Here is a 23,751-nt window from a genome sequence, read left to right as displayed (position 1 = left end):
TTTTTTTTTTTTTTTTTTTTTTTTTTTTTTTTAGTGTCTTCTCCCCTTTCTAGAGGCAGACGTAACTTTGCTCTGAACTTAGAGGGATCGTTTTTGCTTAACCACCGAAAGACACAGCAAGATTTTAGTTCGGGGCATGATGTGAAGGATACATTACACAAGTGCTTCAGGACTTATTTCAAGGTGTTGATTTAGCACTGAAACCTTCTACGTAGCCCATAGTCTGGGTTTGTGATGGCCATAGTATAACAGCTGAGATCAGGTAGGGCTCTTGAGCTGAGTGACCTGCTGAGATTGCTCCCCAGCTGGGGATGGGACTTGCTTCTCTTTGCTGAGAAGCTGAAGCACACGCCAAAGGCCATATTTTCCATAGAACTGATGGGTTTAAGCACAGGTGGGAAGGGGAGGAGAGGTGTCTTGGGAATCTATGTGTTCAGTAGGTAAGGAACCACACACACTGCTCTGTGTAGGGATCCCGATACCTCATGTTTGCGTCTCACAAACAGAAAAAAGAAAATAAATGATTATGTGATGAAAAATGTATTTGAAGAAGCACGTTCTTTATTTCTTCCAGGAGCAACCTCTCTTTGCCTGCAGATGTTTTCATAGTTAAAGTCCAGCTCACTAGCTGCATGTGTGGCTGGTTATTGAAAGGAAAATTTACAAAGTACACAGCGCAAGGAGTACCAAAGTATGTCACAGCTGAGGTCTTGGAAATAGGCTCGCAGAGCAAAATATGTCATGGCTCCTTGGAAATAGGTTCACACAGCATAACCCGAAACATTTTATCAGCCTGAAGGTATGTTTTGAAGCAAGACTTTCTCTTCCCTGGCCAAAGGAGGACCCAAGAGGTTCCCAAATCCCATATAAGTCAGAAGTGCATGGCTGCTCCTGGAGATCAAACCCAGCTGCTGCTGCTTTCTGACTTTTCAAAAGGATTTAGCCAGTGAATTCACATGAGGATAGATGTCTTAGCTCCACAGCCAGCCTGATTTGAGACACGAACAAGCCTTCATGAATGGAGTCTCTTGTTATTGCAACGTTCAGGGCTGTGGTGGAGATCTGTCTGCCTGGTGGCTTCGAGCACATGATGCTGCCTGCTTGAGCGCCAGCCCGTGTCAGGTTGAGTGTCACCCACTGGGGAGCACTTAGTGCAGTGGCTTCTTCATCTCTGTCATGGGATCTGTGAAATCTGCCCCCTGAGCCTGGGTAGGCAGCTGATGACACCAATATTGATTCTATTTTCTCAATTTACTCTAATCCCGTCCCCTGTTGAGCTATCTAAACTAAATCGGAAGGTCTTGCCAATCCTCAACAGGCTCATCTACTTTCATTATTATGCTCTGTATTTCCTCCTTGTACAAACCAAACCCTTCAAGGGCTGCAGTCTTCTTTTTCTACATTAGTACAGCACAAAAGAGCTCCAGTCTTGGTTGCTCTTGAGGCTGCCGGTCTCACTAGTCATCACCAAAATGTACAAACATTGCTGCAACAGTTACTTAGCTTTCCTTTTTTTCATTTTAAAAATACATTTTTAAACTAGTTAACCAAATTATTTTCTTAAATTTCTGTAGCAGTGGTTTCATTTTCACCATTTTACCTACTATCTGGATAAACTTACATTTATTTACAGAGTAAGCCATAGCCAATTTTATCAGGGCAAAGTCAGTTTACTCTGCTTTGCAGCACAACACACACTGTATCTAGAATATAGTACTTTTTATTTCTTCTTCTCAGCAGCCAAAGGTTAGAAAGAGAAGTTTGTTGGGATAAGCACCAGTATTCAAGTCTCTAGCTGCAGTGTTGCTCTGGTTGCCCAAATTTTGTTATAGTCTTCTATGCCTTTCACCAAGAACTGCAACCTCCTGCAGATTCTCTGGTCATTCTTGGTGGTAAGTCACGGGGCACATCTATTCCAGCTAGGCCTGATGGACACTAAAGCTTACGATGCACTTGCGTAATATCTATATTAGTAAATTAAACTTGCCTAGGAAATCAGGCCATCTGAGGCCACAGAGGTCCATACTATTAAGCTTTCTCAACCTCCAAAACATCATGACTACATATAAACTGACAATCGGGAATTGTTCCTGGCCTGGGCTAACTACCAAAGAGAGCTAAGGAACTGGGAGAGCGTTGTTTGGCCAGTGCCAAAAGCGTGCCAGGGACTGCTCAAACAATTTGGGGCAGAGATAAGCACCTCCCGCTGCCTCGGAACGCTCTCTGCCATTTGCTAATTTACTGACATATTCGTTGCCTTACTCTAATGTGCATGCAGATTGCCACATTTTTGTCTTTTTAAATTTTTTTTTTTTTCATTTCTCTGCCTGTTCTCCTTCGGACACAAGTGCCAAAGAGGGCAGATGGCTCACCTGAGAGGTAACCACCAGCACACAGCACCCGCTGTGTTAGATGTGGGCTCCTCAAGCTGCAGTGTGCTGTGCAAAGCAAAGTGCTGGGGACTCAAAACCCTTGGAAATTAATCATTCTCTGTTAAATATTGTTTTTATCCTTCCCATGTTCAATCAGGCCTTCATTTATTTAGAGACAGAGATACTTATAGCTCCCTTCTAGTGGACTATTTCTGTCTCCTCTGCTTTCATCACTCTTATGAAAACTACAAATAAATGTCTAATTATTATCAGATGTTTTAGAACAATATAAATACTTATCCCCAGAAAATTATCTGAGGAAACATTATTGGCCTTAGCTGTTAGGAGAAAAAGCCAATTTTGTTTTCATTTGGCAGCAGCTTTATTCTGTTACAAGACCAGGCACAGGCTTTGCATTGTTTTATATATTTTGTAAGTAGTGATTTAATGACTTGACTTGGTGACTTTTTGTTCAATTTTGCTTTCTTCCCCCCCAGCTTTCTTGGCTACCTTTGATGTTCACAAGTAAGTGAATATAACTTTCCTGACTTCCTTGAACTTATACTGATTTGTACAGTTAAGGATATTATTGTATATAATATAATATTTTGTAGATATATAAAAATACGTTATATTTACAAATTTCCATTATGTACTAGCTTTGAGCTCCATCCAGCCCATTAGATCTCGGCTTAAACCAAGAGAAGGAGCTCCTTTTGCATTAGGGGAAAACACCTACTGATTCTTCCTTTTGTGGTGAGCAGCTTGATGGAGCACACAGACCTTGAGCCCTGCATGTGAAGTACTCAAAGAAGGGATATCCTGTCTTACGTTAAAAGAAATGCTAACATTTTTCAGTTCTGTATCTCTGAAGTGTGTAATTTCATAAAAGGATAATATGTTGTACCTTATAACATCCCTGCAAGGTAGGAAGTTACATTACACCCAAAATACAGCTCAGAAAACCAAATAATCACCAAGTTAATAGCTGAAGTAGGACTATATTTGACACCAAAAGGTTAAATTTAATGAAAGTAACCAGAAAGTCCATGAATTTTTGGGAGGATAAAAGCGATGTACCATGTTTAGATTAACTGTGCTGTTTCTAATTCCTAGAACTTTTCTTGTTTTATAGAAAAGATGATTTTCCCAAATGCTTATGGAGGTAAAGAAAGTGACAGAACTCATTACCACAGGAATGAGGTTTTTTCCAAGGTGTTTCTTCATGTCTTAAGATTTCAAATGGTTATAACGTGCTACTTTGTTGGAACAAAGACAGGTAGCATGACAGAAACAGGGGATCTGAAGGACCATCCCAATCACAATTTTTAAGGTTGAAAAGTAGGTTGGTTAAATACCATCTGATTGAAAATTCCATCACTTTTATTTGAACAAGCCAAAGGTCATCCTTGAAAGAGGAAAGGAATGGCAATTGGTAAGAGTTTGATGTGGAAAAGGGTTAAGCATTCCAGCTTATAACAGTCACCCTAAATGTTGCAGTCATCGTTTGTCAAACTGAGTTCCACCCAGAGAAACAAAATTCATGGTGACAGCTTTAGAGCTTTTTTTTTTTTTTTTTTCTGAGAAAAACAGCTATGGAAAAGAAGCAAATAAAAAGGGAGGTAAAAAAAGATGGATTACATGTATGTGTCTCTGATATTTTATATCCAGAGACGATGTTGAACATGCTTAACCAGCCATTCCAAATACTAATTTATCAAATTTGGTGCCATGCTGGTGTCTAGGAAAATCTTTATTATTTAATTTTTTTGTTGTGAAAATATGTTTGCCATGATGTGAGAGCTTTTTCAAATTTTGGTTAACTTGAGTTCTGCTGAGGATTAATGGAAAGAACACTTAACACTGCATGGGATAGAATCTGAGCATTCGTAAGAGGTATCCTCAGCTTATGTATCGGATTTTGTGTGCACAATTGACTCACACTACAGAAGAGACTTTGCTCATTGTGGGTATTACAGACATCCTTTTTGACAGCTAACTGTACAACTGTACAATAATGAGGAACAAACATATCCAAGCGATCTCTTCTAGAAGCACATTCAGATGCTTCTTTGGACCTGGGCAAATCTTTGGTTTGCAGCTTTCTCTTCCACACACACATTTGGAAGAAGGGCCAAATGTAACCTCCAAACCCCCACATTCTTTTTGTCAGCTTTATATAAACATAATAACAAAGAAGTGTCCCCTTGTATGTTTTGTGCAAACGAAATAGCACATGCAGAGTTATTTCTCTTAGATATCTGGCAAGGCATATGACCGATGGTTAGAAATTTTGACTTGGTTAAAACAAAATTTAGCTCATGTTAAAGCATTAAAGAAATGCTGATGAGGTCAAAGCAAATTCTCTGATAAAGCTGTAAAATCACCCCAACACACAAACATGTCTGAATCCTGCCATTAGGCTCTCATGCAGTCTGTTTCTCTGCAGCGAGCAAGTAGCTGTAACCCTTCAGTGCTGCAACTGAGTTCAGCAGAGACACTTGAGAACCGAAGTGACACGCACAGAATGCACTAATTACTATATATAAGGGAATTTCAGTTCTACATCGTTTTTTCTATATCACCACAGAAAGTATTCTGTGGGTTTGTTAGCCTGTCCACAAAGAAAGATTTCCATCGTTATATTTTAGATATAATTTGGGCCAGTGGTGTGGTAAAACAGTTCTGTAAATCAAGTGAATAGAATGTATATATGTATATTTCACTTCCTTCTGCAGGTTCCACCTATAGTAGGCTTTGTCTGTGTGTCAGATGTAGAGACTTGGGAGAAAAATACGTCATGTGAAATTTTCTGACCACAGTGTTTAATTATATATTGGGCTATTAAAGCCTGTTTCCAGCTGAAATGTTTTCCTTACGAAGCCAGAACTGAAAGGGTTATGGTTTGTTACTGCAGCAGTTATCAGCAGACAGCCATCTAACCTTTGGTACTTACAGGTATTTTATGGCTCTTGATCATATTATCAAATTCTTCATTAATTTTTTTGTATTTTTCTTCAGTGCGTGGGGTGAGAGCGTAAGAGGAGTCAGGATCGGGGCTTTCACAACCTTTGTTTTCTTTCTTGTTCAATGCCTGCCAGGTTCAGAGAAATATCAGAAAGTAAAAAAAATGAAAGGGAGCGCAGAGTACTTACACATAATCTTTGCCTGCTGATCATTAGATCAATATCTTCATTAATTTTTCTGTACTTGTCCTCAGACTCAGGGCTGTGACCTACTGAATCGTCTGCATCGGGGTCTGGACTGTCACAGCCATTAAGTCCTTTCTTTCTCAACGTCTGAAATACATAATTTGGAAAGTTCAATCCTTGACACGGGCTGCAAGAAAGACTCAGCAGTGTTAGAGCAACACGAACTGCCAGCAGTGGAAGGTTTTACATTATGCTTCAGGGAAAGAAAGCGAGTAGAGATCCACCACGTTGATGCTGTAGGTCTCCAATTATGAGTGGCAAGAGAAGACCACACAGACCTCTTTCTTCTGAAACCAGAATCAGTCAATAAAGAACAAAGCTGGCAGTCTGGCAAAGTGCCTGTGCTGGTACATCCCCTCCCATCGTATCCAACAGCATTAACAGGTTAAGACACCCACCCAGAATGCAATTTATTTTAACATATATATCCATCTGAAATGAATGAACATTAAAAGCAAAGGATGCAATACTCTTTACAGTGCAAGACCACAGTGTTTTCTTCTTCCCTAAAGAAAGATACAAGAGGAAGAAATGAAAAAAAAACATCAAACCCCCAAACAAAGCACCTGCAACAAATTTAGGAATTCGTGTTTGTCAGAGAAGGAGGAGGAGGAGCACCTATATTGAATTCTTCCTTGGAAGTGACTGTAAGGGATGACATTAGCCGTGCCCTGATGTTCCTAACAATATGCTTTTGATAGGACAAAGGGGAGGATGGAGTTGCTAATGTGGCCATGAAATACCAATTAAGAGCTTCTAGACATGGTGTTTACTTTTTATTGACTCCAGTTACAGTGCTACAAATGCACAGTGCTGAAGCTTAATGTACAAGAAAAAGCACTGCTAAAACAGATGCTCAGTGAAAAGTCAAAACAGATGAATTTCAGGTTCATCAGCTCAAATCAACTCTCACAACCATGATCATCATCACCAAGATAAATTATGGAGATGAAAAAACTTAAAACCAGAATGAAATCAGTAGGTAACAATTCAGAATTGGTTGCCTGGCCTCAAGTAGGTTTTAACAGGCAGGATGGAGCTTTGAGCAATGGTGTCTCTGCCCACCACATCACCAAGATAAATTATGGAGATGAAAAAACTTAAAACCAGAATGAAATCAGTAGGTAACAATTCAGAATTGGTTGCCTGGCCTCAAGTAGGTTTTAACAGGCAGGATGGAGCTTTGAGCAATGGTGTCTCTGCCCACCACAGCAGGTTGGAACTAGATGATCTTTAAGGTCCCTTCCAGCCTGGACCATTCTATGATTCTACCTCGACAGATCACCAAAGAACAGTCATTGGATGCATTAAGGTAGAAGAATACAAGAAACAAGTGTTTGTGGATGCCCCAACTACAAGCGGAGTCAATATTTGTAAGATTTCTCAAATTTAGCTTTAAGAACTTCTTAGTCAAAAACTCCTCAAAAAGTCCATTTGGCTTGTTACTACTTTACCAGACAGCTTGCAGTTAATTCTGAGTTGAAACCTGGCTAAGCAATCTCATTTACAACACACAGACACATAGCACTCTTGTGTTAATAAGTAGCTATGCTTGTGCTGTGTATTAGTGTGGGATGCTCCAACTGGTTTAATTTTGCCTTCTCAGAATGGCTGCCTCTCATATGAGCTTTGATAGGACAAGGGAAAAGTACATTTCTGGAAAAGTACATTTCCTAATTATTTGCTTTATGGCAATGTCCAGTTTAGTACCATTAAAGTGCTCAAGTATTATAACGTCATACCGGGTTTCTGCACTGTTGCATTTATTTACTAAAAATCAGACTAAATTTTCTGCATTTTACCTGAGACTTCAGAACAGAGCTCTCTTATTCCTGCAAAAGCTATAAAGCTGTTCTCCCTTGTGAAGACCCACCCCTTGAACCTCACATTTTCAGCAAGTCAGCAAAGTGATGGTGATCTGCCCTAAGAGATCCGAGCCTTCCAAACTCACGGTGTGGACCTCTGAAACAGGCACTGGCAGCTGGGGAAGGCTGGCTCAATGGAGATCTCTCCTTTCAAACTTTGTACCTACACAGATTTCACATCTAATCCCATGAGCTACAACTGACACATAATTATAAATACATTTCAATCAAACCGTAAGAAGCTAAAACAACCTGAATGATTCTCTACACTTCTCCACTCCCTTTTATGTCTTCTTTTAGTGTTAACTATTAGAACTGACATAGTCAGTTGTATGATTTCTATGGCTATAAGCTTGAAACAAGCCAATTATAAAGAGGGCTTTTGCAATCAGCTCTTGCTTGATAGATTTAATAGATAACATATGATATAAAACATGAAATTTCACTTTTCCATCTGAATAACTGATGTTCTTCTCTTCATGTAAGTACAAAACAGTTGTCCTTTGAATACATAAAACATTCTGTTTTCAAGATCCATTGGATCAAGCTGTCCAGATGTGAAATCCAGATCAGCACACCTGGGACCTTTTCTCGAGCTCACTGGAGTCTTGATGGACTCTCTGAGGAATGATGCTGACGTGAGCTGGATTAGATGGTGTCCTCAACTCCAAGCTTTGAGATGAAAGTCCAGCCCCTCTATTTACAAATGGCAGTGACCTTCTTTTTTTTTCCCAGAGGTTAACACAACCGCAACTGAATGCACATAGGTGAGGGCAGGGAGCTGCACAACTGTTACCCTACCCTACGAAGAGCAATACGAAAAGACATTCACAAGACCATGTCTGGGTAAAAGAAGATGCTTTCAGCCTTCAGCACACTCACAATGCCCTAAAGGTCTGCAACTGTCCAGCACAGTTGTGAAACTGTCACTTCTGAGGTTTGAGAAGTTCAGGAATCCACTGCCATCTTTCAGATGATCAGAGGAAGAAAGGCAACGTAACCCATTGAATGTCTTGCAGCAGTCTCCAAAAAGAGACCAGATTGCCTCCCAACATAATAATGCTTTTATTTTCGTAAAGGTCATAAATTTCATTTCATTTCATTTTTATTTTCATATCCTTACAAAGCAGGTTGCTGCTACACCGGGTGGAGAACAAGCAGTCTCGGTTTTCATCAGAAAGACCCAATTTAGTAAAATCATTCAGGAATTCTACCCAAATTTAACTTTAGCCCTAAAGAGTAGAGGCAAACCTTTCCCTTGAAAAACCTGTCAACCCAGTGTATTTGGCTGGTACCTTGGCTGATCACTAATGCAGTGCACTTCTTTTCTTTCCTCCCACTTCCCTTCCTCCCTGCCTTGCAAAAAAAAAAAAAAAAAAAAAAAAAAAGAACATGCTTCAATGAGCTGGGGTAAGGTTAGGCAACAGAAATTTCCACGAGCGTGCTGCAGCCAGAGGCACAGCTCCTAGCTTTCTGAGTGCTGGAACTAATGCCTGGTTCTCTGTGAATTGCATTTTGGGGTAAAGTGCACTATACAGGGAAGCCTTTGGGGGCTGTGTCTCTCGGGGCTTCTCTTGCCCCCTGCCCATCCTTCTGCTGATTCTTTGTTCCTTCTGCGTGTAAGGACTCAGGCTGCAATGCTGCCTTCAGCTGGGAATATTTCTGGGAGTAATTTCTGGTTCTCTTTTTCAGCACAAGAACATATAATTTTCATGAAACTTGTTGGAATCTCATTGTCTGTGAGACCCCTCCCTTTGCGTCAGATTTGCTTGGCACTGAATAAAAAATGAAGAAGTTACAAGGGAAAAGACAGAAGAACAGACTGAGAGACTGCACAGGAACAAGAACACACACACACACACGCAGAGAGTCCTCCTCCGGAGAGAGGAGCAGGCTGAAAGCAACATACTTATCCTCTGCACTAAGGTCCTGAGTGTTATTTAGGACAAATATAATGATCTTGAGCATCTTTGCATTATCTCTGGCTTCTCAACATGCAGTTTTCCCTGTTCTATTGCCTTGTTTGTTACTTTACTCTCCTCCACATCATTACCTACCACATTATACCTCTCAAAAAGGTCCTTAATTGTTGTGCTTCAACAAATGCCATACCTGTTGATCCAGCACAACTAAAAGGAGCACTGACCAATACCTAAGTGCTCCATCCCTATTCACGAGCTCTCTGGATTCCACGTCAATTTCTCCTCCACTCTGTGTCACTTCTTGAAGCAGAGGCTGATTCTGGACATTCCTGGAGCTATTAAGAATCACAGAATTGTAGGGGTTGGAAGGGGCCTTTGGAGATGATCTGGTCCAGCCCCCAAGAAGGCCAACGGGGTTTCAGCAGGCTAGAGTCTTTCACCCAGTCTTGCAGTGATTTAGAAACCGTTTTTCTTACCATGTTAAGCTGTCACAGCCTCTTGCAAACCCTGGAAAATAGCCAGACCTATCGCATCCTCCTAGAGATTAGCTAGTTTCCAAAGATTTAATGACTATTCAGGGAATATTTAAGAGGATAAAATTACACAATTGTATAGTGCATTGCATTCTAGAGAAGCCCAAGCCAGATTTCAGTTATTTTTAAAGAAAATAAGCCATTTTTGAACTACGGAAGCTCTACTTCTTCCAAGCAATTAAACAAGTAATTATATTGGACTCCAATAACCTAAAATCAGCCAAGGCATTTGAAAAAAAAAATGGTTAAAGGAAAACAACCTTTGGCTGAAATCTCATATGCCAGCAATTTAGCCTAAATCCCGCTCTATAAATCTCAGAGGAGAAGTGCTGACTTAGTGACATACTGGCTGCTGTTAAATGAAGTATAAACAACTATTTACTTTCATTTCATGCAAAATTTATCATCACTACAAAAGCACAAAAGAAAATATGGCACTACCAGCCAGGTCTGATTTTATCAAGGGTATGGAAATCATTGCAATTTGAAGGCTTTTGAGGAGGAAAAGCTTTTTATTTTCCTAATCCTGTCTCTGTTTCTGCAGTATTATTCTCTTCTTTTAGCATTTCTTTAATAGGAAGAGTGGAGAAGGTTAGGAATTCAATTTTTTTTAATCCTATCCTATCCTATCCTATCCTATCCTATCCTATCCTATCCTATCCTTCTGTTTGCTCATATTTGTAGAGGGGTTATCGTCTTTCTTTTTAGTAAGTACATCAGCTGTGGAGCTGCTCTACGTTAGGGCTTGAGAAGCCACAGATATTTGGACTTCATAGTATAATTTTCAAATTAAAAAGACCAGGTCAATTGATAAGTTTCCCAAAAGGTTCAGACCAGCCCAATTTGTCTATTCCATTCTGATATCCTCTGCAAAAAAGACTTAACTATTGCAAGGTTAATCACTGTCTTTATCTGTGTAATGAAAAGTGCGATCTCGCTGGCTTTTCATCTGTAATCAAAATTTGCAGTATGGAAAGATTTAGAACTACAGGTCTACTTCTACAAATTCCCGTATCTGTTGTGCTGTCTAGAAGCCACCACAATGATCTCTAACTGATAACCCCACTAGCAACCATGACAATCCACAGAGTTGTAATTTGGTAAATTATATTTCACTGTCAGAAGACAAAAACCACAAGTGCCCTCCATTTTCCACTATCACTTTCTTTCCTGTATCTGGATGGGATAAATCTTTTAGCCACAAATGAAAAATGGTTTGGTCTCCTTTTTTGCTCACTGGAGCCACATATCTACGTGGCAAGGCATACAATAGCCAATTACAAAGGAATGATATGCTATTGTGTTCAACTGCTTTATTATTTATAGCCATTCCAAAGAACCCGGCCAAACTTATGGAGGCACCCCCAAAAAAGCAGAAAATATTTAAACCATGGGCCCAATTCATTTAAGTGCCAGTTTGCTCTCTGTGCACCAGAAACATTAAAGTTGGAAAGTGTTGAGTGAAGACAAGCTTCCTTCACTCTCTTCTCTTGCACAGTTATATAATGATGAAATTTTATGATGAAATTGCACGATACAATGTATGGTGCAATCAAGTAATGAAAGGTTCTAGTGAAATGAAAAACACAAAGAGGGAGAGATAGGTTGCTATGGGAACCGTCCATCTGAATTCCCTGACTTCTGTGTAACTAAAATCTCAAATTTTATGTTCCATTAATGTAGAGTTCTTAGATTTTTACATTTAATAATGAACATAAACTAGTATGCTGGTACTAATGTACTTTAATTGCATGTTTAGGAGAATCAGATAAAACCTTATTATACTTACTGTTATCTTACAAGCTCCAGACAAAAAAAAAATGTATACCAGTAACACAGAAAAATGGAACATTTCTTACCTCTTTTGTATAAATCATAAAATGCTTTTGTGGTTTATACGCTTTTTGAAATAAGCTACAGGGCTTATATAATAGCTGAACTTCTATAACCCCAGGTTAACCTTTTTGTTACTATTTTATTTTCACCGAAGTTTTAAAGAAGAAGAAAAAAAAAAAATAATTTTCCATTGTCTGGCCCTGTACGTCTCTTCTTCTTCAGATGAGTGCACGTTAAGTGTGCTGCTCACAACAATGCACCAGACTCTCTTGCCTGGATTCGCCTCTCTCGTTTTTGCATGCCAAGTGATTATTCTCTCCTCCTTTCGAGTACCTTCTCTAATCACACCTCTTGTGAAACCAAACGATGCTGGTCCCCTTTGCCAGTAACACCTGCTTCTCTTTGCTTAGGAACGACCGACCGGCGTGTCACGCCTGTGGGACAAGAGGTGTCTACCTGCTTACAGACTCCGCTCAGGCTCTCCATGTGTGCCAAGGCACATCTACAACGTTGTGCAATACCTGTGCAAAAAAGCAAATTAATTTTTTGAAAGGGGCAGAGGGATTTTTTTGCTCCCCACAGGGGACAGGGGAGCTCTGCAAGGCGAGTGCAGCTGGTGCAGCCCCGCAGCCCGCAGCCTCCGGAGGTGCGGTCTGTTCGCTCTGACCTTGCAGACGGGTCCCAGCCTCACTGCATCTCCTGCTGCCTCTTTCTCTATCTCACTCTGCACCGCAGCATCTCCTGCTGCCTCTCTGCATCTCCTGCTGCCTCTCTGCACCACACCTCCTGCTGCATCCCTGCACTGCCTCTCCTGCTGCATCCCTGCCGGACGGCGCACCTCGATGCTGGGATGCTCCTCCTGGGTTACCCCCCTGGAGAGAGGAGATGGGGAGAAGGGCAGAGGTTTGGTTGCTAAAAGAGGCCAAGCACAATCCCTTCCTTCCATGCTCACTCTTACCCACTCGCCGGCGCTTTTCTATTTAGTATTGACTTAAATTACACAGGGCAACTTTGTGGGTATAAATAGGAGGAGGCGATGTCAGATTCAGAGATCTCGTAGCAGCTAACCTAAACCAAGGGCCTTTCTGGGTTTTCTCAGAAAGAAACATGAGCAAATCACACGAAGACTCCGGCACCAAAGCTTTGAAATAAAATTCCTGTTAATCACAGAATCACAGAATCTTCTAGGTTGGAAGGGACCTTAAAGATCATCTTGTCCAACCATCAACCTTATACTGACAAAAATAGACACCCACACAACAAACAAGGAGCATCATCACTAAACCATACCTCCCAGCACTACATCAACCCGTCTTTTGAACACCTCCAGGGATGGGGCCTCAACCACCTCCCTGGGCAGCCCATTCCAATGGCTGAGAACCCTTTCAGTGAAAAAATTTTTCCTAATATCCAGCCTGAACCTACCCTAAGCTTACACCTTCCTATCTTCACAGCTATTTCGTGGGACACGCAGAAGACTTCTGCCCACCGCTGCGCTTGTTAAATGTTTTTTTAAAAGAATTTATATCTGCATGATCCCGAGGTTCTAAGTAAGGATATTTCCTCATCCACCAGGCTTATTCCTGTCTGTCGTCGTGGCGCAAAAGGTCTGATAACCCCCACAAATCCCCCCCACCCCTCCCCAGCCCCGGGGCAGCTGACGTAGGAATTCCTACGCCAACTCCTCCAAACGGAGGGGATTGTGTTTCTCCGGCCTTGACAGAGGAGACGACGGGGTGGCAGCACCCGCCGAGCCCAGCCACCCCCTGAGGGGGGGGGATAAAATCCATGGGGCCGGGGGGGGGGTGGAAAGGAGCATCGAGTGACCGTTGTGGCGATGTGGGTCCCCGTCAGGGCCGCAGCAATGCCACGCATCCCCGCCATCCGCAGCTGTCCCTCGCTGCCCCATGGCCATAGATGGCTGTCCCCGGGGCCGCCGCGCTGATTGGGGACGCTGGGTTGATGATGGCCCCGCTGGCTCATGATAGGTTTGGGGTTTTTTTTTTGGTGGGTTTTTTTTTTTTTTTTGCTTTCTTCACAAGTGCTGCTGTTACGCTTCTCGGCTCTCATGTGGTCGCAGCCTACAGGAACGCAGCATTTGCGCTTTACCAATATATATCTACATAAATACACATGTGTATATATATCTCTACAGACACATATTTATATATATACACACACACCCTCCACTCGCTTATTTCCCAGTACCTTCTTGAAATCTAGAAGGATTTTTCAGAAGTCTTCAAGCGTGACCCTTTCAATGATGCAATATAATACTGGGTTAGTATTGCTGGTGTCTTGGATTAACGGAGATTAAAAAAAAAAAAGAGGATGTGCTTTTCCAGACAAGAACTGGAATTTCCTAAATGATGAATTCACTTGTGAGATTAATTGGAGGTGAGAAGATTGGTGACATAAATGCAATGCTGACCTAGTTGTGCTGGCAGCTTCTGATAAAATCACCTCTACAGGTATGTGAGATTTAAAAAGAAAGAAAAAAATTAGACTTGTACAAACAGAATTCCTTTTAAACATTGCAGAAAATTAACTCTACTGTCAAATGCACCCTTTACACCCAAAAACTGTGTTAAAACAGAACTTCTGTGCAGCTGTTTTTAAAACCCATAGTCTGAAACGACAGACAAATTCTGCTGTGTTGTGTTGAAAAACACTGACAGCTTTCCAAAGTCTGGCTGCCACTGCTTCATGCACAAAATTAGCAGATTATTTTCTTAAATCAGCGGTATTCTCAGGCTATTTGTGTTTTAGGGATGGAATAGTTATCACTACTTCTTGAGCACGCTGGTGATTATAAGCCCTTACTGAGGGTCCAAAGGCCTGCCACAGACACTGTTTTCAAGTAGTGGAAATTCAGAAGGTGTAGATAAGGGCAGAAAACTTCAGCTCACTCTCCTGTTCTTCCCACCACTCTTTCTGCATATATAAATACCTGCCTTCTGCAGTGGAGTGAAGGTTAGCACCCCAGTTTAGTGGCAAACACCTCGTCTTCCATCCTCTGTCTTGGAAGAGGGATTTACAGAAAATAGAACTTCCCTGAAGACAAAACTTCTGTATTCTGGCCTCTTCCACTAGCTCGCTGGCAGGAGCAGCACCAGCCCACAGGCGGACCCAGTCTGCCAAGGGGTGCAAAAATGGCCTAAATCCAGAATAAATGCACCTCTGACTCACCTTCTGCCCCTTGGCCACAGCATAGTATCAGTCCATTATATCTTCCACTGATTTTTCAAAACAGTTTAAGCGCATGAAGTATTTCACTGGCCAGGTTCTCTCTAAGCTTTATTGAGCACATTTAAAAGAGAAGAAGAAAGAGAGACGTAGTGTATTTGATTTGTACTAGGTTTTGCTGCCAGACACAAAAAGTGTATGAATGGAAAAATAAACTTTACAGTAGTTCAGCAGAATCATCTCAGCTTCTTTAGGGAACATGAGGCCACTTAAAAATAAACACTGTAATCATCAACAGGTTGTTATTTCCCTCCTCCTTTTTATGTTCTTCTATCTATAATCCTTCCCCACTGACTCCAGCCCTTCCAGATGGAGCACTGCCCTCAACATTTTCATTTGTGTCTAATTTAGTCAGACATATACACAAATACAAGGCTGAAGTCAGATCTCATTTACACTAGTGTAAATCTGTAGCTGGATTTGGAACAGCTGTAAAGACACCAGTTGAGTTATTCTAGATGTACAGTGGTGTTACCACGTCTGTTACATCAGTGTTACTATCTCTTCAAACATACAGTATTCGAAATATGCAGGGCTTAATATAAATGACTGCAGGAACAATTAACTATTTCAAAGGCAGCTGGTGTTTTTCCATGATATAAATGGGAACCTTTAATACGAAATGCCATATTCAAAATACTTGAGAAACGTGACATAAAGAGTAATGCATATATTTTACAGACTCTTTTGTCACAAAAACATATTACAGAGAGAATGGCAGCTGATAGGAATTATACTTTGCATACATTTTTGAGCATTATTTACTTTCTAAAAGATCACAAAGAGATTATGAAATTATGTATTTAAGGACTGCTCCACGCTTCATTAAAGTGCAGCCACCCTGGGGTGACTGCCCCAGCTACACCAGCCAGGAGCAGGAATGATACGTACTTCAGACAAATAAAACTGTAACACAGGGTATATGTTACTTGGGATGGAATTTTTCCTAGACCATGGGGTGAACACCTTCAGCCTTAACCATGGGGCCAGGGAATCTTTGATGACCACAGCATTTTGCTTTTCCATTTCATGGGAAACAGAGCACCTCCAGCACCGCTGAACTGGTGCAGTACTGACTCAGCAGCGAAAATACCACCCACTGAGACAAGAACACCACTTCCTTCAGCACCTGGGTTTTCTTTGGAGGTTTCCCATAAAAATCCTGAATATATCGATGTTCTGAACAGATATTTTTTTTTTTTTGTCTTTTCCCAGATTCTGAACATTTATTTAACAGCAGATCAAATTACAGGGCATTACAAAAAATGGTACCAAAAAATATGACAATAAGCAAATGTTGCTGAGTAGCAGCTCCTTTTAAAGGAAAAAGAACAGTCTTTTTTATTTTTATAGTACCATAATTGTTTTATCCATTGGTAAAGATGCCCAAATCAATATATTTCTAAGAAATGGTGAATTATAATAGAGGTTAGATCTCTGAAACACTAGCCTCCCCTTTCTTTGCTGGACGGAGGCCTTAAATAGCAACAAAGCAATAACCATCAACTCACTGTTCTGCTGATAGAATCAAGTTTTCACCAAGGAGTAAGAGAAGGAAGTCTCTCCACTAAGTTTAGAGTGAGCAAGCACTATTTGGGAAGAAAAAATGGCCCATGATTTTTAACTATATAAACAGATGACTCAAATGATGCAGACTTTCACACTTGATTTAAGATGGCTTTGTTTTTTTCCTGTTAGACCAACAATTTATCTAAGTTCTGTTATTTACCAGAAACATTTGTGCAAATTGTATCTATCTTTAAACAGCTGCTAAAATCTCTAGACTATGATACGCATTTGTCTGCTTACCAAAGTGTCATCTGCTAGAGACAAAGAACTGGGTCTTGTTTTCCCATGGAAAATCCTACGGGAGTGGGAAGACTCAGACAGAAACTTTGCAAGCTGAAACTTGCAGATAACTCAACTACACACAGGCTAAAAAGGGAGAGAGAGAGAATGGTGAGGAGTTGTATGGAGGAACTGGATGAAACTCCAGAACTGCATGATTGTCCTAGAAAGCTGGTCCTTCAAACAACTCTGTTTTCCTCAAGTGTAACTTCTTCAAAAGCTGCACTGCTCCTACCACTCTGCTCTCCTCTGGAGAGGAGTGAGCACTTCTCTCAAAAGGAAAGAAGCAGAAATGACAGAATTAGCAAAAAGTGGTCAGATTTTAAAAGGATTTCTGAGAATTTAGTGCGCCTTCCAGGCAAGGGAATTCTAAATTGCCATTACTGCAAATTGTGCCATCACAGAGGCAAAAGATTAGCCCCTGTACATAATATTATCCAAGGGTTAAGCTGCTACCATATACCCCAAGAAGCTGCAGTTTAACTCCCACTTCTTCCTGCATGGGCTTTGTTAATTCATTTTTCTATAGTTTTCCCTCTATAAAAAGTTGAATGATAATAACTACCAGTGTAATTGGGGTGCTACAAGAAGGAGAAACCCAAGCAAACTGTAATCCATTCAGTAAGGTGTCTAAATTTAATACAGAGGGACAGAACCTCACGTACACCTGCAAAAACTGGTTTACATGCTGCCTTCTGTAGCTTTCTTGATTACAGGCTCAGTTAAATTAACAACATAATGGTCAGTTTCAGTGCTCTGTTCGGAAAGGAAGAAAACTTGAGATACAGAGCAATCTCTAGTTCTTACCACTGCTCAAGAAAGCAGAAGTGGCAGAGGTAGACTCAAGATCTAGTCAGAAATTTTGACCGGAACTGAGGAGAGAGTTTACAGGGATAGTAGTAGAAAAATAATGCCTGAAAAGGTAAAATAGAAAAGAAAAAAAGAGTCATTCAGAAACTACTTGTTTGAAAGTTCAGAAACGTCTTGTTTGAAAATTTCAGCTTCTTCCAGAAGCAACTAAAACACATTTTAAATGTTAGGGCTTTTAATTGTAAAACTGGATTTCTTTTTTTGGACAAAATTATAGTTTTGTAAAGAAAAATTGGTATATTGGCCTGCCAAAGCCCCACTGTCTGAGATCTTCAAACCTTTAATCATATGGTATTCCCACACAGAGAATTCTGTGGGCTACAAAAGATGCTTCTGCTTGGGCTCCCTTAATCCTGCAGGAGAGCTGGGCAAACGCAGCAAGATTTCAGCTTATTTCGTTTCTCCCAAGACTTGGTAGAGGTGGGCACGAAGGGATGCTGTGAACATGTGCAGGACCAGAACTGTCTGGCTTGGTGAAGGCTGAGCTGTGGGCTCTGGCCAGTTTTGGTGGCTCTGTCCTTGCCATCCCAGAGATGACTCACCCCCCCATCCCAGAGCTGCGGAGGTGGAGCGGCTGGAGGGGGTGGGCATCGCATTCCCTTCCTCTGACTCCGCTGCGAAGGTGGCAACCTCCAAGGGAGGAAAGGCAATAAATAGCTCGGGGGGGACTCACGTCTCCAGATACCGCAGCTGTTTCCACAGACAGCCTCAGTCACAGCCTCAGTCACAGCCTCCCAGAGCCACATTACATTATCAGAAAGGGAGCTTTTCTAATTGGGAATCCCAAAACCAGATCAGCCTGAAGGACTGTGGTTTTTTTTTAAAGAACTGACCTCCTTCCTGATTTATCATTTTCATGATATCACTTATCGTTTTGCAATGTGGACACAAGTAGTGTTTTGGGGACTGTGTTCCTGAGGAACAGGTAAATCTTCAAGACCAGGCTGGATTGGGGTTTGAGCAAGCTGGTCTGGTGGGAGGTGTCCCTGCCCAGGGCAGCGGGGGGTTGGAACTAGATGATCTTTAAGGTCCCTTCCAACCCAACCATTGGGGGATTCTATGATTTTATACATGGAAGAATCATACCAGATGCCTACCTAGTGAGGAGCTGAATTCCACAGGTGAACAAGCACCACTCCCAGTCCCAAAATCTTAGCCATGCTAGAGCTACTTGGACCAACTACAGACTCAACCTGAAACCATTATGCTGAGAGATGGAACAAGAGTATTTCCTGTTGACATTCCTGTGGCAAGAAAACCAAGCTATTTACTTACTCTATTATCTTGGCTATCTTCTAAGCTGTTTGCAGCCATCAGCCTGCTGCTACATTAGCTTTCCTAAGCTCTGCAGAGCATTTAGAAGGCAATAAAACAATCTAGAGTAAAGGTAAAAGGTGTTACAAGGAATAATAAAGGAATACTTCAGGTTCTCTAGCATTTATCTGATGTTTGAATATGAAAATTCAATTTTGAAATTAATCAGAAGCTGACTGTGCCAAAGCAATCAGAGACTGTGACAAGACAGAAGACGAGATTACCTCAAAATGCATATGGCTTTGCCTCTTACTATTGATATATTAAAATAAAAACCTGGCAAAGAGATCCTTACTGGTTTCTATGGGCCCAGTCTTTCATATAGCATTTACAGTACCAAAAGTGACCAGCAATGTCCTAAATAACCAAAATTTCAGTGAAAATCAGTAACGGTATGAGATCCATCCCATGAAGAGGCCAATGGGCCTATAAGCAATGAGCACATAAGAATTTCTCCAGAAGCACACAATTTCTTTCCTAGTATCTGCAGAGAGGTTGATGCTCCCGAGGTTTGCCTGGAGTTTCTCAACAACGTGAAACTTTCAAATAAACTGCAGCAAAGCCAACTTACATCAATTCCAAAGTTTGGCAGGATTCCTCTTTCTGCCTGGGGTATGGTAGATCACAAGACCCCAGAATAAAACAGCGGTAGCAGGAATGGATGAGTACTTCTTTTATTCCTGCCACTGAATTGGTCATGGAGATCAGTAGGAAGCAGACTTAACTGCAGAATGTTTAGTCAGCTCTTTTGCTCCATCACTCTCCTTGAAGGAGGAGGTGGAATTAAGAACATTTCTCCCATGAAAGAGACTGTACAGAAGGAGTAGGAGGACTTCTCAGACTCCTTAACGGGAAGGGAATGAAAAATTTAGTCTGTGGGAGAGACAAGAGAGGTTTCTATAACCCTTGGGGATCCAGTGTTTCACCTCAAGTCCAAGACCAGATGTATCTTACTTCTGCTCAGGCTACAGCTGTGAATCCCTCATGGGCGTTGCTCTCAGGTGAGTTTAGTCCTACTAAACAAACTCCTGACTATTCTGAAGACAGAATTGTCAAATATACTTATTTATAGGGGTCCTAACAGTTCAAGGGTTCCACTAATGAAGCCAATTAGGCAGAACCTCCTACACCTACCAGCATTTGAAAGCTATAAATGGAGACATGTCTGGGACAGAGAAAGAAGAGCATACCTGTCTAAGCATCCGCTGTAATAGAAGCATTTTTTAAAGTGCATGGCAGGAAAACAGTCAATGAGGAGTGTTCCCCCTTAGCCACATTGTTTTGAGCTTCCACCAAAACCATGAAGAGCAGTCCACACGCTGCTGCAATTCTCGTGCTGTGACAGGAAAGGGCCACGAAATAGGACCAATAAATCAATACTTACTCTTGAGGCACCTGACCCCCAGAGAGGAATTCACACTCTGTTAGGATCTGAGGCTTCCTATGCAGGGCAGGGGAAGAGTTTGGTGCTGCAGAAGGGGATCCAAACCTACCACCACGTGATGAAGCTGTGAGTGACCCAGGCCGAGCAAAGGGGGTCTCAAAAATGCTATCCCTTATCAGAAGCCAGGCTGCTTACCCAGGGCTGCAGAGACACCCTCGTCCACAAAGACCTGCTGGGCATTCAGGCATCAACTCCTGGGCATAGCATCTCCTCCTACAGCTAATCTTTCAAAGAGCTGAGGAAGAGTTGGTCTTCCCTTTCAAAAGGCTGCTGTTGCAGGCTTTCTGTATAACAACTGGAGGTTAGAAACCTGCTACAAAACTGGAAACACAGGTTCTGTTTCTTCTTTGATCTAAAGGGCTCAAATCTCTTGTCTCCCATATCCCCCTAAGGGATGATACACCCAGCTTCGCATGCTCTGTGCAGTTCTGGATAGGTTAAACCTCTGCACTTCCCTGTAATATTTTGCTTTTGTGCGTTAACAAATGCAACATTTTTTGAGGTCAGAAAAAGGGAACTCAGTGGAGGACAGTGCCTTGTGGCTTATTACAGCATTTTTGTTTGAGGGAAAAGTCTGTTGAAACCTGATTTCTGCCACAGAGCTGGTGTTTGTATTGAAGAGACTCTCAATAAAATGCAGAAAGAGTCCTTTAAGGAAGGAATTAAACTGAAGTCTCTGTCCCTTTGATGGCACACAACCACCAGCAATATTTTCTGATGCTGTTTTGTGGAAATCTTGATCCAGTACTTGTGCATTGCTTTAGAAATTGCTTGCCAGGGATGTTTTGTTCATGGAGGACTGAGAGTTCCTAGATCTTTTGGGGTTTAAACTGGGAATAGACTCTCCATTTTGGCCCAGATTGGGTTAATACTTGGAAAGCACAGTACAGACTCCTAGGAATCTTCAAATAATAAGTTTTCTCACAAAGTTCACGTTTCTTCAGATTAGGTTTTTGGATAAATGACCTCAGTTGCCCTATTTTAAAATTTATGTTTAGTCACTTCTGTGAAACACTTTCAGATATAGGATGGAAAGTACTGAGCATAATTATGCATTTTTATTCATGTGTTAAACAATATATGTGGGTTGTGCGAAAATTTACATCTGAGAAGGCAAGCTTCTTTTCACACAGGTTACAAAAACACAGATTAAAAGCTAAAGCACATACTGGTAACTGCTGGAGATGAAAGTGTAAAGCTTCCATTTTACTGATATATGTTTGAACATGCTAGAAGTATGTAATAACCAAGCCTTGGATTATAACAATGAAAGGAAAAATTATGTGTTTTTATATTTTTCATGTTACAGCCATGATTCTATTGTAGTAAGCTAAATATAATTTAAACACCATACACTCCATTAGGAACTGCTTCTTTGTCAAGATTTTGATCTCCTTTGAATCAATCTATAGCAGCTGTGTGTTGTTTAAAGTACTCTTATTGACTCTTCTATAATTTGCTTTCTTTGAACAGCCTGCATGCTGTAACATTTGATCAAAGAAATAAACGTATACTTTAACAACCCAAACTAAAGTGCATGCACATTTTTATAACTCTGCACTGTAAAATGTAATTATAGTTGTCCATAGATCACACAGGCTGATATAAATAAATGGGTTTGAGATTTTTTTTTAAATGCAAACCTATCCAATATATCACGGATTTTTTCCCTTGAACACCGCAAAAGCATTAATGAACTGTTTAGAGCACAGAAGATGCAACTTCTTGTAATGGAAGTTTTTACTCCTCCATTAAGTGGTAGCCATATATAAAAATACTCATAGCAAAATTAAATAAGGAAAACACAACAGCCTAAAGTTGTGGATCTATAAATTACCGCCTAAAGAAAATGTTGACTGAAACTTTGTTTTAAATGCTCCTTTTTAATTCAAAGAACAATGGCTACTTAAGGTTTAACTACATTCAACAGTTCTGGACTATGGACATTAATTCACAGCTGACATGTGATTATTAAAAATGTATAACAATAAAGCATATGTGTTTGCGGTTTTATAGCCCTGCAAATTTGGTAACTTACATTAATTTCAATCGTCTTTCATATAAACAAACACGTAGAGGTCCTCCTGAATTCAGGGCAAATGGAGTCTAATCAATATGAGCTACATAATACATAAAGGATGGATGCAAATTTTATAGCACACAAATAAATAATTAATTTATACCTTCTTACTGTAACAAGGAAGAAAAGTCAGCATATTTTGAAGTTTAACAGAACTTTTGCCAGAACTGTGAAAACTGTGGAAAGGCATCTCAAGAAGAGATAGTGCTACCTGTGGGCAGCCCAGGGAAGGAGAGGGACAGAGATGTTTTGCTTCGTGTGAAACAGAAGAGAAAGGAGCTCTGGCCTGAGCAGAGCATTGAAAACACCAGCTCCCTGGCACATGGAGAGCAGTAGGCAAAAAGCCAGGATTAGATTGACTTTTTGTATCCCCGTCCTCTCTGGTGATGAAGCTGCTCTTGCACAGTGCCTTTCCTCCTCGGGGAAGGGGGTTCACTTATGGTGGCGTGGAAGGGATGTGGACCTTTTTACTTCTTGGTGTAGACATCGAGATGCTGCTCACAGCATGAATTATTTAGGTCCCAATTAAGCCACCGTTATTGACACTAGAACTGCTTCAGAAATAAAGCCATGATTCTGTAGGTATTTGCAGGAACATTCAACTTTCGTCCTGTGAATATTTTCACTGTCTGAAACGGGACTTCTATGAGCCTTTGTAGAAATAAGACCTGTTATGGTATTGCTTTCTACAAAAGGTGATGGGATCTGTAGAAATTGGTGTCTGTGCTAGAAACCATAACCAGAGAGTTTTGAAGTTAGTCAGAAGGCTCCCATTGACCACGTTAGGCTTTGAATCAGGGGTCTAATTACATCTGAACGGTGGACTTTACTTATCAAGAGTTTTTTGGCTTTTGATAGCGTAGGGCTCTTTTTACCCCATACGACTATGAGCAGTGGCTAAGGGCCGACATCTGGAAACACTTACTCACTAAAAAAGACTTTTGCTAAGCATGTGAAGAACTGTGCATCATTTGCTGATTTTGCTAGGAACTTGGTGCTGCATGATCTTCAACATTGGTTTGACAAAGAACAGTTGACAGTTTATGCGACCCCAATAAAACATAAAAATCTTGGGGGAAAAGAGGGCAAGGTCAGTAGTTTGCATTAAAGATAGTTGTGAGGCAGCACAAGATGTGGTATTTCTACACTTGTGATTACCCCTACTGTGTAAGAATCCAGGTAAATAACCACGTTTTGTATTTACCTTAC

The 23,751-nt window shown here is 41.0% G+C and overlaps 1 protein-coding gene across 7 annotated transcripts in view; it reads right to left on the bottom strand.

The window, feature by feature from the left end:
- The window catches only part of MEF2C (myocyte enhancer factor 2C), a 123,493-nt gene that overhangs the window by 28,608 nt on the left and 71,134 nt on the right, over positions 1–23,751 (bottom strand). For 5 of the 7 annotated variants that reach the window (XM_014936857.1, XM_014936851.1, XM_014936855.1 and 2 more), the window contains one exon: positions 5,528–5,671. In XM_014936857.1, the coding sequence (XP_014792343.1) occupies positions 5,528–5,671 (144 nt within the window). Of the gene's footprint in view, positions 1–5,328; positions 5,467–5,527; positions 5,672–23,751 lie in introns of all 7 variants that reach the window. The other 2 variants (XM_014936852.1, XM_014936854.1) reach the window with 1 other exon arrangement.

Source organism: Calidris pugnax, unplaced genomic scaffold (genome assembly GCF_001431845.1).
Source record: "Calidris pugnax isolate Ruff unplaced genomic scaffold, ASM143184v1 scaffold40, whole genome shotgun sequence".
NCBI lineage: Eukaryota > Metazoa > Chordata > Aves > Charadriiformes > Scolopacidae > Calidris > Calidris pugnax.
Note: the sequence above shows the minus strand (reverse complement) of the source record. Positions and strands in the feature narration are given on the sequence as shown.